At 34.4% G+C, this 15,302-nt stretch overlaps 1 protein-coding gene across 3 annotated transcripts in view; it reads left to right on the forward strand.

Annotated features, from left to right (window-relative positions):
- Positions 1–360: 360 nt before the first annotated feature.
- The window catches only part of LOC149771711 (palmitoyltransferase ZDHHC3-like), a 47,275-nt gene continuing 32,333 nt past the window's right edge, over positions 361–15,302 (forward strand). For all 3 annotated transcript variants that reach the window (XR_016418169.1, XR_016418170.1, XM_089948197.1), the window contains exons 1-3: positions 361–484; positions 10,678–10,837; positions 13,362–13,471. Coding sequence is in view for 1 of the 3 variants with exons in the window: in XM_089948197.1 (XP_089804323.1) it covers positions 366–484; positions 10,678–10,837; positions 13,362–13,471 (389 nt within the window). In the remaining 2 variants the exon portion in view is untranslated. The remainder of the gene's footprint in view (positions 485–10,677; positions 10,838–13,361; positions 13,472–15,302) is intronic.

The following is a 15,302-nucleotide window of genomic DNA, read 5'->3' on the forward strand; positions in this document are numbered from 1 at the left end:
GACAGTCCCGTTTAGATAGACAGCTCCATCTGTTCAAACTAGAAAACAGCTGCCCCCATCATTAAAGCATAACACCCACCCAGTACCTAATTTCATTACAATATTGTTTGTTTTGTATGAAAGAATAAACAAACTGATAAGCCTTGAAGTATAGTCGAAGCATGTTTGACCGCATATATGATTTGCTAGTTGTAATATTTATATTTAGTTTTATCTGATATAATTCTCTACATCATTTCACTAGCTGTAAAGAGAAAAGAAACGAGAAACCAATCCAGGTTTCGTTTCGCTGTTATTAAAACGCTTAAGTTGGATGGTGTTGACTTTTCAAGCTTTCATTTGATTACGACCACTAGACGACCAAGATGGTGGTTTTCCAGACCGATCCGTGCGGGATAACCTGCATAATAGTGACATACTGTGCTATATTTTATGCAGATTATGTTATCGTCGTTCATCTTGTTATTCCGACCATGTCAGACACGTAATGTCATCAAATAATTTCATAAATAAATCAGTTGATTTCATACATACAAAATATGTAGCGAATAGGACCGAACCTCTCAGTCCACCCACCCCATGAAAAAATATTACATGGATCTGTTTGCTTTTGCCTTGTAGAAATATAGTGAATACGTAGTCTAGTACACAGACATAATATGTAGTATAGCACACTGTCATGCCAGTGTTTCCTCAATGTCAACCGTATACTCACAACTCTGTCGCATGCATCTGTGTATTTTTTTTGCATTATTGATGTGCGACTTGTCTCCCTTTTGTAACGATTGCATATTTTGCCACAGAACACATGTATCTGAAAAGACAGAAAGCTTTATGTATAATGTGAAATAAACAAATCCTAAAAATGCAAGCACAGCAGATTCATTATGGTGTGTATAAGTTTAATGACATTGCATGTGACATTCGAGATTTGTTGCACTTATAATGCGGCGGCACGATTTACCCAAATACACCCAAATATACCCAAATACACCCAAATACTGCCCAAATATACCCAAATACTGCCCAAATACACCCAAAGACTGTTCAGAAACAAGCACGTGATACATTTACAACTAAAGAGATTTTAAATTCATTGCAAAGTTAAGTTCTGGATTACACCTTCGACATTTAGATACAATTAGCTATTGTGTGGTCAAATTTTGTCTTTTGGTAATTTGCTGTTTATTTCTCTTAGAAAAGATATATACTCTGATGATCAATATATATATGTTTATCTATGTTTTTTTATGCCGCCACCTAGAGAGAAAAGAAATGCGCATTAAAATCGTCGATAAATACTGGACTTAATGCAGATTTTGAGTTTGTTCAGACATTAGTAATATGCATGAAACGCGAATAGCATCGAGATATGTTGTATCATCCCAAAACGGCATGGGTAGACGCATGTATCAAGGATATGAAGATCGGTAGCGTTCTATGAGATGGCATTATGCGCACGGACAGACAAATGAAGAGGTACTCAATAAGATACCTACACATATTATAGACTGTTGTATAGCTTGAAATCTCCGCTTCACATCTATAGTTTTAGCCTAGAAATACGTGGTACCATCACAAAACGGCATGGTTACATGAACATAGCCTGTATATAAAAATATTTAATTTCGCAAGCGAAAATGAATAAAAAATACAAACATTTTTATTTTGCATCTGTACAAATATTTTTTGGCACAGATGGCTTTAAAGTGATGAGAAACTTATCAATTGCTATCAAATTTATCCAAATCGTTGGTTGTTTACAACACATATCGAACATGCCTATAGAGTAGTGAAGTGCTGCTGTAATCCAATTCACACGTGTTATTGCGTGTTACAACCGCAAGTAGCCGAGTATGCACGCGTTACATCAATTACCATTGCGGTGCTACAAAGACAGTTAAAATGATTTACAACAAATATATAAAATTTATAGTGGTCCCCTGTTGTTGTTTGTCACAATCGTCTTGTGAGAAAGCCAAACCAATATACTCATTGGAAATCAACGATGTTGACTCTAAAACTCCTGGGACTAGCATCGCATATTTATGTACTGATTTGTATATATATTGTATATGTATCGTATTTACATTCAAAAAAAAAAAGAAAATTAAACTAAATCTATTATATTTTTTTATCTCTTTATCTTTTTTCATGTTAGTTCTATGTATAAATTGTAAAGGAAAAAATTAAAGAGATTTTAATCTCTTTTACTTTTCCTTTCGTTTACATGCATGTATTAAAAGAGTTTTGATATTCTGTATCAATTTATTCATTTGTCATCTCTTTATACTATACATCTCAAATTGTGGATTCATGTATTAATAGCTAAATAATTGGGAAACCTTTAGCACTTTCATACATGTAAAACCGATAGGTATTAAATTCAAAATTGTTGAACATAAAAAGCAGGTCCCAGGTACCTAGTCCCAGGTAGACAAATGTGTAGCAAATTCTTAACAAGATATACCATAGAAAGTAGTCCAGTACAATACTATCCAATTTTTGTTTGACAAAAGATGCTTTTTAAATAATAACACTAACTTAATACAATGGTGAGTGACAATAGGCATTGAAAAAAATGGGCAATATAGCAGTATGGTATTACAATAATTTTAAAACAGTATTATCACAGAAAGTGCTATAACAATATACACATGTGAATGAATTTATGCCTCATCTGATGTGAAGACTGTACATTTCAGCATGCTGTAAACTTCAACTGGTGCGATTGATTTGCAATGTCGTGTGATCAGGTTGTATCATAAGTATATCACACATTTAGTTTAATAGAAATAAATAGAAATAAATTGTGCATAGGCTGCATTTTTTCTGAGATAAAATGGTCATTTAATCAGATGATAATCCATGATTTTGAATGATAATTACACACATAATTAGGGATCTATACAAAAAATGCATTGCGAAAAGAAAGTTGTCTTTGCGTGTTCTAACCCAAGTAATTTAATTATTACAAATTTTAAAGTAAATGCTGATACTTACATTCTGCAGACGATGCATGGCCATCAGGTAGTCAAACTCATTACCATGTACCACACGAAACGCACACGTATTCCAGATCAGTATTTCCCCACATTTTAAATTCATCGTCTGAAATTTCTTGGCATTTGTTATGATACCAGTTCTTACACAATGAACATTTAACACAGTCACTTGAACAATTTGATTTGCATCCACCACATGGAAACCTGGCTCTGCGTTTTTTTTTTTTTACTGAAATTAGCCATGATTCACTTACAAATCACCAATACAGAATAAAGAAAACAAGAAATGTGCAGTATGTGTGTGTGTGTGTGTGGTCAGAGTCTATATTTTTTTAGCAGAAATAAACATCAAGTAAATAAAAGAAAAAATTTGACCACACAAAGGCCAGTCCAGACACAGAAACTATATAGCAGACAAAACATTATAGGATATACATAGCGAAAAAATTTAAGAAAAAACAACACAAAAATATCAGAGAGTTGGAACAGGAACACAAGTTTTTGAATGTTTCGAACAAAGAGCCATGGGGGGGGGGGGACACACTCGAGGCCAATAGCTAATTATATCTAAATGTTGAAGGTATGTCCACAAATAAAAATTAACATTATTGTAGAATATAGATATCTAAGTATTAAGTATGCACATTAGGGACATATATATGTCATCCCGGACTATGTCGATAATTTCCGAGCAATTGGTAATTGGAGATGTATGAAACGTTCCGTACAACGAATTTCTAGCTGCTTCAAGTCATTTAAAGTGTCATTTTTGACCCAAGACTTAACTTGACAATGAATTTAATTAATTTTTTAGTACACCACTCCCTCGATAACTCGCGCACATCAGGGTCCAGAAACATCGACCGCACTATAAGTGAGGCGCGTGTTATCGAGGGACCTATAAAATAAGCCCAAAACCAATAAAGTGATTGACGACATAATGGAGAAATAAGGGGGTGGGGGGTAGGCAGATTATACTGTTGAATACTCACTTTATAATTGTTCTGAGATTAAATGTTAATAAATATCTCTTTATAACGGTGTACTTTATTATTTCCTCATAGGACAACATTAATTTCAGGATACATTACAGTATATTGAGGCGATCATCGAAAACATTATTCCAAGTGGTTTCCGTTCGCTTAACATGTGTACCACTTCACACATTGTGTACTACGTCACTAATTTTTATGTTGAATTGGATACATTGTAGTTTTATTGTTTGATCCAAATTAGACGTTTTTTTATATACAAAAGATCGACTCTTTTCGAGAAACAGTGTCGATCGAACGATAGATAGATAAAAATTTCTGAATGTGATAGAAGTAAAATGGAAAACAAAAAAAAACAAGGGTTAATCAGTACAGACGTATTTAATTGGTCTACAAATTTAAAACAACGTAAATTAGAACAAGTTAATACTTGCCGTTTGTGCCACGCTTGACAAATATCAATTCACTTTTTGAAAAAATCAGTTATTTTTTTTGTGTGTGTGTTACTCCTTGGTTTCTCTGCCGCCGAGCAAAATCCCTCAGGTTTCTCAACTGCATGAGCTTTACATAGTCAACATTTTGGGTCTCCAGCCACCTTATGGCAATATCAAAATATTTGATTGCTTCCTGTGCAGAGGGGTGGGGGGTGCAACATCTGCGTCTGCATCACTTTCAACACTTGTGTTACTCCAGTTAGAATCGTCTTCTGCTGCAAATTTGTTCGCTATAGAAATAATTATAGTTTCATCTGACATGTATTCGGCTGTGGGGCAATCATTGTCAGCACAAATCCACTCCTCCATATCATCAAGAGAAACGCCCATCTCAGGACCATGAGTCTGTACGAATTTCTCCCAAACAGCCTCGGCATTAATGACATCAGTTTCACTGAAACATTCGAAGTCACTATCATCGTTGTTGTCTCTGTTACTGTTTTGCTTTACATCAAAGGCAGCTCCAAGACCCATAATCCAGCACCCGAGGTCTCTTGTAATCGATTTTTTTTTAATGCAACAAACACTTCCCCAAGCTGTTGATCAAAACAAAGCCGGCATGTACATGCAATTAGGTTCTCACAGAAGTACTCACGGGTTTCGATGTGACGGTCGATTGACTCTTTTCATGTTTTCAATGAACAGAATATGTTGTGATTATAATGTTTACACTGAAACGGAATTAAAGGATTAGAACGTGACTTTCGCACAGGAAGACGTTTAAGTGGTGTTTATTTCATTCTCTGTTGCCACCTGTTAGCATTTACCAGAAGTTTTCTTGATCGCTATTTCACCAGACTGTTTATTTACAGTATACTGACAACTATTTATCATAAAAACTTGCATAATATATGATATCTTTAAACAGAGGTCTCGCTAGGATTTTAAAACTGGGTCTTTCTGCCTCTGAAGTCAATCACTAAATATCAGTACATTTTCTCACTCGGCCGCTAGTCAAAGCCTTTGAACTAGCCGCCTAGCTGTTGCATCATGTTTTTTTTTTTTTAATGTACTCTTATAAAATGGCAACAGTACATCAAAGAGTCTTTCAGTCACTGAATTCTGTCATTGTAAATATCAGCACAGTTAACTGATCAACACATTTTCCCACAAAGCAGGTGGCTGAAACAGGACCGGCAAATCTTTGAATTTTCCCGAGCACCTACTACATGCGTACGGAGGACTCCCACCTCAGTGATTTTCTGCGTCCCAGATCAAAAATTGGCGTCCAAATACGCGTAATTAAGCGTTTTCGAGATCTCTGAAATTAATTCTTCTTTAGAACTTAAAAATTTCAAAGTATTGATTATATTTTTACGGGCATTAATCATCATTTTTGATGATAAAACGAGCAATGTATCAAGGTTTAATTTATCAATTCTTATTGTAATTTTTTCATGTTCAGCATATTTTAAAGATATTTTAAATACATTTTCTCTGGAAAATATCGGGAGCCAAAACAGACACCGCGTTATAAGCGGGATCGCGAGTTATCCGGGCGCGAGTTATCGAGGGAGCGGTATAGTAAATATATCAGTTGCTTGTCCCTGGACAGTGTTTGGGTATATTTGGGCAGTATTTGGGTGTATTTGGGCAGTATTTGGGTATATTTGGGCTGTATTTGGGTATATTTGGGTAAATCGTGCCACCCCTTATAATGGCACATCTTTTGCTCAGATACACCCAAATATACTCTGATATGTATGTATGTATATATATATATATATATATATATATATATATATATATATATATATATATATATATTCCACTCTGGTGGGTGGTCATACCAAAGATTTATAAAAATGGTAATAACAGCTACCTCATTTGGCACTCAGCATTAAGAGGTTAGTGTTAGGACTGGTTGGCCTGGTGTCGGGATAATGGGACTGGGTAGAACATCATGCTACATGTCTGTGGCATGATGCCCCAGTGCTAGACATCACTATAAACTGCCACACTGCAGACATCATAGCCGTATGACTGAAAATTGTTAAAGCTACGTTAAAAATCCAAATCACACACATACAGTATATTAATACATTGAAAAGTTTTCAATCATGCTTTCTGTAAATATTTTAAGCCTACACATTCTGCTATTGACATATCTGATTAACAATTCAAAATGGACTGGACATGGTATATTGTACATGTAAAACTAAAATGGAAGGATACAGTATTTTAATATAACTTTATTTCCTTCATAATTGAATATTTGAAGATTTTCACATCCAACATTGTTAATGTTTTTGCAGTAATTAGTAAAAATATTTTCATTGCAACCTTAATTTTTACTTTTGTAACTCACTACATTGAATGGTGGAAGTTGTATACTTCAGATAATTTTGAGTTTCATATACCATTTTGTCTGTTTCTGTGCCTGTCTTGTCAGTTAAGTTTTAAATATTTCATTTGTTATTTATTCAGTTTGTTTGGATAGCAATGAATTAATTATGTATTTATTATGTGGCAAAATTGGTTTGTGCCAAAAACTCTGACTTTCTCATGAATATTGTTCTCTCACAAACTTCTCACAATGTCTCATCCCAAAATAGCCAGAATATCACATTGGTGTGAGACCTGCCAGAAATGGTTTAATTACAGCTGCCGATATTTGTCCTGCAACACCATAAGGTTTTGGGTGGGATAGATGACTCTTGTCAATCATACCACTTCCAATCTGGACTTTTATGTCAGTGTCCAGCATGTACACTGCTAGAGATAGGACCATATGTGCTATAGTAAATCATCAGCATCAAATTATTTTTATGTTTTTGTTGAGATAATTATATTTGAACATAGTAGTTACATATACTCAGGTGCAGTCATCACTCTCAACCATAATTATAGTTCAAGATGTATTTAATACCCTTAAAAACCATGTTTAACAAAAGTAGATGATGAACATGTATGTACACATATAACAGTGAAACTCAAACACCAGTGAGTAATGAAATGCATGTTGAATTTTTAAATATATTAATTACAATATATTAATTTTTCACTGCAGTAAAATACAAAACAGATACTAGATAGTGAAAACAGTTAACTACAGATTTAAATGAGATTTAATTTGACAGCTTATCACATGATCAGTAATAATAATATTGCACCAAATGTACTTTTAATATTCAAATTCGTATGTTTTAGTTATATTTGAGTGTATCTGAGTATTGTTTTAGTGTATTTGAGTGTATCTGAGTATTGTTTTAGTGTATTTGAGTGTATCTGAGTATTGTTTTAGTGTATTTGAGTGTATCTGAGTATTGTTTTAGTGTATTTGAGTGTATCTGAGTATTGTTTTAGTTTATTTGAGTGTATATGAGTAATTGTTTTAGTGTATTTGTGCAAAAAGATGCACTCCTATGATGATCCATATTCATAGTATGTGCAAAGAAAATGATGATTCTTCATTACATGGAAGAACAATTATTTTGGTTTGTTTTAGGAGGCTGGGGCCATTATCACAAGCCATAGGAGAAAATCTGCTGCTTTCTTATCACCTGAGTCTACCTGCAATAAAATTTCCTCATTTCTTGTTAAAAAAAATAAATCTGCTTTACTAATCAGTGCAAGTGCAAGTAAAATTTTCTTGCAGTGTTGACCCAGTGTGACCTGTCATGCTGTTGGAATGAGCCAAAGTTTCTCTTAAAGATCAATGAGAAGGGTACTTTGACTGATTTGTTAGTGGTTGTTACATTTTGTTTTTGCTGATGTATTTTTGTTTCTGCATATTCATGAAAAATGAGGAAATTTTGTCACAGGCAGCCATGGGTAGGAAGGAAGCATAGAAGATTTTTGCCTGTGGATTGCAATGATAGAAGGGGTACTCTTGAAAAGATAATATATAACATTGCAAATTGATATAAAAAATGGTATACATGTTTTACAGGAGTTAACAAAAGTCTTTTTATATAAATCAATGTATCCTGTTTTAAGTCAGTTGAATTGGCCACATGACTCAGTTATTTTCAATATGAATAAATCACATCCTAAAAAAATTTGGAGATTTTCTCCACTTTTAATGTAACATGCTATCAAAAGTTACCATCCTGTTTTATCTATGCCATCTTGTAGCAGTAAGGAATGCTTGTAATTGTACAGGAATTTGAATCCAAATGAGGAATAGAACACCAAGATTAATTTGATTTTTAATATTACAAAACATGTATCACAAGGTGCATACAATGTAATTTGCATGTGTACCTTGGTTTAGATAACTGTGTTCACTGTGGTGTTAGTTCATCATCCCGGAAGTGGAGGGTGGGATGTCATTCAGGATGAAAGTAGAAAAAGATAAAAGGATGAATTTCATGGCTTGATTAAAATGGAATAAGAAAATTTTACCACAAACATTGATACTCCTTACACGTGTCTTAAGAGTTTGCTCTGAATGAGCGCTTCCATAGATAGAAGAGTCAGATAGGCCAGTGCCTGTGGCACCTCTAAATCTAGGTCAGACCTTTCCAGTATTCTAAATGAGTTGCATGTTTTGCATATAACAAGAACGTTAAGTGTTATCTAATTTGCCTTAAAAAATGTGTTAGTTGACAAAGTCACATACAGGTGGTTCTCTGAATTACACTAGCTAAAGGCAAAAACGAGTCAATTTATAGCATCTTTGTATTTATTTTATTTAAAATATAGCAATTTCATTGTTGTTTAAGATATTAGTAAAAACATATAGACTTTGAAGCAAATGGAATTTGAGTCAAGGGAAGTGGGTTTTTTATGCCACTGGTCCTGGGCCAGTGTCTGAAAGAACATTTTTTAACCCTGGCTGCTTGAGCAACACCCAGTATAAAAGGGTAGTGAAAATTCTCCAAATGATGGTAAATCTGTCAAAAATATTTATCAGTTTTGGAAATGCAAGCATTAGAGTACCCATGATGTCTGCATCTAGCTGTACCAGGACCAATCAGTCAGAAGGTTAAATGGTTTTCTGCCTCTAAATATTATTGATAGTTTAACTTTTCTTCCCTAAGCCAGATAAAGCTCTTAAATTGGTATCCTTCAAGAAGAAGGTCTTTGAGCTGGAGATTACTTTCCATTTAAGAGCTAGAACATGAACCCTCCAAGTATTCTTTAATGATGCTTGGAGCTTTGCATTCCACTGATCTTTCCATCCCTGTATTAGATATTTGGACAGTTATGTTAGGGTCAGAGGTCAGATTGCCATCAAGTGTTTGTGATCACATGAAAGCATTCAAGATTGGGGGGGACGGGGGTTACAATTAGAAAGTAAAATTTTGTATAGTCAAACAAATATGACATCTGTCCCAATTTATGTCAGCTTCTATTAGGTTTTCACAACAAAACAGTAAAACAACATCAGGCAGGTGTGTGTGTGTGTATGATTAGGATTTTTAACATAGCTTTAATAAATTTCCAGTCTTATCGCTACAAAACAGTAAAACAACATCAGGCAGGTGTGTGTGTGTGTGTATGATTAGGATTTTTAACATAGCTTTAATAATTTTCCAGTCTTATCGCTACAAAACAGTAAAACAACATCAGGCAGGTGTGTGTGTGTGTGTGTGTGTGTATGATTAGGATTTTTAACGTAGGTTTAATAATTTTCCAGTCGTATCGCTACAAAACAGTAAAACAACATAAGGCAGGTGTGTGTGTGTGTGTGTGTATGATTAGGATTTTTAACGTAGCTTTAATAATTTTCCAGTCGTATCACTACAAAACAGTAAAACAACATAAGGCAGGTAGAAACCTGGACCATCAGTGACTGCTTTCTCAAAGCAAACATTTTTAAGATGGTGGACTTGGATGACCATGACAAAGATATTGAAGGTATCTTTATTAATCAATTTATTTTGTGTTTTTTTAAGATCCAGATAGTATTCACTTCTGTTTACAAATGTTAGGTTCAGGAATTCCAAATGTAGTTGATGGCGTCCATGGCATGGTTGGTCACTCCATCTTGAGTGTCACCATTTTCCATTACATATGCTTTTTAAAGAATTTGAATGAATTAGGCTATGTTGTTTTAAACATCTGTCTCTTAGTACTTAAGTTTTGTTAGTCACTGTCAGCGACCCTTAAACAAAATTTTATTATCCTGTCTGGCCATTTGTAAATGAGTATGTGTCTGCATGACAGAATGAGCTATAATTCTCAGAAACTATTAATCATCTGCTATTATGTGTTGAATTTGTATATTTTTATTTGCAGTCTTTGGGGTGCATTTAATGTGCTGGTGTTCAACACAATTGTATTTCTGATGACAGCTTCTCACCTGAGGGCAGTTTTGTCGGATCCTGGAATTGTACCCCTTCCAGCAACAAACTTGGACTTTTCTGATATGCATAGCAACAAGAAACCACAAACTCTGGTAATACTTCTCAGTTCAGTTTAATTTTTAAAAAATTTTGTTTACCTGTATTAAAATTCTATGTTGTGAAAAGAGGGCTTCAGATTGATTGATATCTAAACAAAGATTTCATTGAAAAATGTGTATTGCCTTTTTTCAGAAATCTGATGACCTTGCATTACATTGGCTTGCACAAAAAGATCAGTACATCTCTCAAATTGATAACTCACACCTGCATAACTTGTGAACCTGCTTATAACGGGTACGGCATAGATCCCATTTTATTTCCTAGAAAATAGCAAAAGAATTGGCCGCACTTGTCAAAGGTGAAGAAAATACCAATCAAAACTGGTTAATGAAAGTTTGATATATTGTTCCTTTTACCAGTGAAAATGGTGGTAAGTGCACAGGTATTTGAACCAACATCATTCACAACTCTTAATAAGAAGTTTTATGTTGGGTTTAACTTTCCTTTTAAAAAGAGTTCTGAGTACACTATAAATAGCAATGTTCAATCCAGGAAATTTATGTAAGACTACTGGTTGAAACACATTGCAATTAATTATGTTTTGTTATGTGAAATTTGTAGTGTAGAGTTTAGTTAACTTGATTTGAGCATAATCATAAGCATGATGTGTCCTCTTGTATTTAAACATGAAATGTCAATCAAACTTCACAGCTATGCCTGCAAGCATTTCTGAGATCCTAATTAAGTGCTGACAGTGCATATTGTATTGTTAAAATCAGCTAAAAGTTGACCTGCTTTGTATTATTGTTTTCATTGCATTCTTTTGTATCAAAACAAATAAAGTGGAATTATTTTTAAAAAAGTTAGAAATCATGAAAATCCTTGCCATGTACAAGCTTGCTGTCATAGGTGCACCAGATCAACTCATTTCAATGGACCAAGTGAATACGGATTCAAATATTAGTATGCGGGTAACATTGATCAGTATTTTCCTACTAATTCGACAATGTCATCATGAGCAGCAAAATGCGAAAGGAGTCCTCGGTGCATGAAAAGCTTTGTTGTACAGGCATGTGTCATTATGGACAAATGAGCTCCAAAGTTTGTAATGAACTTAAATTGCCTAAATTAGTACTCAGAAGTTTGCTCAAAGGTGAACAGAAATTTCGCTATTACTTGCAATGAAATTGCATCATAAATATTTTGCTAAAACAATTTTAAGAAATCGAGTTTTGATGTTGAAGTTGTCATGAAATAAATGTTCCTAGTTTTTGAAAACAAGAAATTTTGTTTTTTTGTGAATTAACAATAACACTAATATATCCACATCCACATACAAAAAGCAATGTTGTAATACACAATGTTTATGCAGGTATTCATGTAAGATACAGTGTGACCCCACCATAGCGCACTCCATTATAATACAAATTTGGTCGTGGTGTGGCTCCGGAAATTTTGAATAGATGTATTTTAATTTGTGCAAAAAAAAATCATAAAAAGTACGAAAAAAACTTACAAAGTTGCTTATCATTTTGGGGAAGAGATCGCGTATGAACAATACAAGACGGTTGTGGCCTGGCTCCTGAAACTTTATATGTATTTTTCTTGTACACAAAAAAAATATTTTTCTCGTACACATAGGCATTTTCTTTTCTTCTTAAAAGTAACAAGAAGAAAAAACGCATTAAAGGATTATTCTGGGATCGTGTAGGTCTTCGCCAATGTCGCAAACTTGGATTGTTTTTCATTATTGGCTGCAAAACAGACCATGTGACTTTTTTTTATTTGTTGGTGACATTGTTGGCTGTTTAAACTTTTATATACAACCATTGGTTTGGAGTGCAGAAATTCAGAGACCCTATGAAAGGAAGCCGCAAACTGGATATAAAATGAACTGAAATTTATCTATTGTTACATAAACAAATTCTTTGCCCATACTGACAAACTGCCAAATGTTGCACCTCTAGTGTTCCCATAAAAATATTTGCATATGAGGAGACCATCTTTGAACCCATAAACAGGTCCATTGATTTGGAGGTAACTGTTTTCATTGCACACAAAGCTGTCAAGTTTTTAGACTAACTTCTGAAGTTTAAGCAGGAATTGAATTGTTGGTTCTTGTACAGTTCTTGTTTCCCTTGCTTCTTTACATGCCCGTATCCCGTATCTCTCTGGTATTTTAGTATACAAGGATGTGTTGTCTAAAGAAACAAGCATAGAATGTAGCAGTAATATTTAACTTGTGTTGCATTTGCCAAGATAATATGTCATGTCCTGAAGATAGGATGGCAATTTGTTGACATGCAGTCACATGAAATGATCCAATGCAGTCACATGAAATGATCCAGTGTGGTCTTCTGAAATGATCCATTGTGGTCTCATGAAATGATCCATTGTGGTCTCATGAAATGATTCAGATATTCTCATATCCTTACTGTAAGATGCCCATTACCAGAAATCATTGGAAATAAACATTAATAGCATGGGAAACTTGAAGGGCAGTTGACTTTGGAGTAAACAGAGAAAAAACCACTTTAATACATTATGATGCTTGAATAAATTTTTTGCATTTTACAGAGTGATGGCTGGACCATGTGCATGAAATGTGAAACCTACAGGCCACCACGTGCCCATCATTGTCGAATTTGCCGTAGATGTATTCGGCGTATGGATCATCATTGTCCATGGTATAGTCAAAGTTTTTGATGTTCATTACAAATACCTCGATGGTATTCACCATACAGAATGTTGATGTTGTAAAGTAATTTTAATGCATGTTAATAATATTGCTGTTACAGAGCTGCAAAATAAATAACCTCATGATATTGTTTGCCCAACCACAGCGGTGGCAGTGGCAAATATCATTACCCTTGTTCATTTGTCTGTCTGTCCATCCACCAATCACACTGTGGTTAAGTTGTGCTTGTCATTTCTGGTACTGTGATGTGGCATCCATCTTCCATGAACATATCTCCTGCTTTTCTAAATATCCCATTTATCTTTATCGTTATGATTATTTAAAAATTTGTATTTCAGTAATTTGTTTATGGTTTATTTAGTGCAGTCACTCCAAAATCACTTTTTATTGTGGAATGATTTCCCTGGACATTGTCCCGTTCTCGTATGTATGACCTGCATTCAGTTGCTAACAGCACTGACCCATATATGCCTACCCATGATGCACCAGCAATTTAGGGTATACACTATTTTCTTGATATTATCAATATAGTAGATTGCATAGACCCAGATCTTCAAGCCCCAGTTTCACCAAATTTCTCAATTTTGAAACAGTGTGAGATTTCATATTTATCCTCATATGCCTGACAATGTTGGGATGTTTTTTTCAAAGGTAGGGATGGTGGAAAGGATGAACAATATCTCAGTAATTAAAATTGTTTGGGTATGTATCTATTCTTGAACAGAAATCAAAAATAAATTATTTTAGTTTATAAAGCCTCTTTTCCATATTATCCCAAATATTTTTGTATGTTAATCCTTTCTGCTTTCTCAATGCTCTCTACAGAATTCCTTGTTGCCAATCAAGCAGTGAGAAAGATATTTAAAAATCTCCATCAAGAATTTTTTTAAATAGATTTTTATGAAATGGGAGCATTGTGCATTATTTAACTATGGGTCTTGCAACATTTGGGTTGATTTAAAGACAGTTCAGTGGGTTTTATTCAGGAGCATACTGTAGATTTTAACACAGCTGTGTGGATGCTGCACAGGAATGTACTGTAGATTTTAACACAGTTGGGTGGATGCTGCACTGGAATGTACTGTAGATTTTAACACAGTTGGGTGGGTGCTCTGCAGCAGCTTCTGTTAACTTAAACACAGTTGGGTACAGGAGCTAACTGTAGATAAAAATGAAGTCTGAATATGAATATTTGACAAAGAGATTTTATTCTTGCATCATAGTTGTGGTTTTATATGGCATTTTGCATCAGACTCGATAATATTGCAAAATAAAGCCAGCTAGTATACAGTGAAGTTAGAAAAAAAAATCTTGTAAAGTTGTTGCCATATGAGATACGTTAGTGACATTTCTCAGTTTTTGTACCTGTTATTTATATAAAAAAATAACCTGTTACAGACTTACATTATTTCACGAATGCTCCAGTGGTCTATGTGGTTGGAGCATGCACCTCATATGTGGAAAATTGCACGTTCGAACCCAGGCTGAGTCATACCAAAGACTTATAAAAATAGAACTAATGGCTGCCTCACTTGGCACTAAGCTTCAAGAGCTTAGCATTAGGACTGGTAAGCCTGGTGTCAGGATAATGTGACTGGGTGGGACATGATGCTACATGTCTGCAGCATGGTGCCACAGTGCTAGACATCAGTATAAGCTGCCACAATGCAGGCATCTTAACAGTATGACTGAAAAATTGTTAAAGCTATGTTAAAAATCCAAGTCACACACACACACACACACACACACACACACACACACACACACATTATTTCAATTGTAATTATTGTTCTTATTTTGTAATAATCTAAAATTACTTC

The sequence above is a fragment of the Sinohyriopsis cumingii genome, unplaced genomic scaffold (assembly GCF_028554795.1).
Source record: "Sinohyriopsis cumingii isolate HCF-2022 unplaced genomic scaffold, ASM2855479v2 utg001710l, whole genome shotgun sequence".
Lineage (NCBI taxonomy): Eukaryota > Metazoa > Mollusca > Bivalvia > Unionida > Unionidae > Sinohyriopsis > Sinohyriopsis cumingii.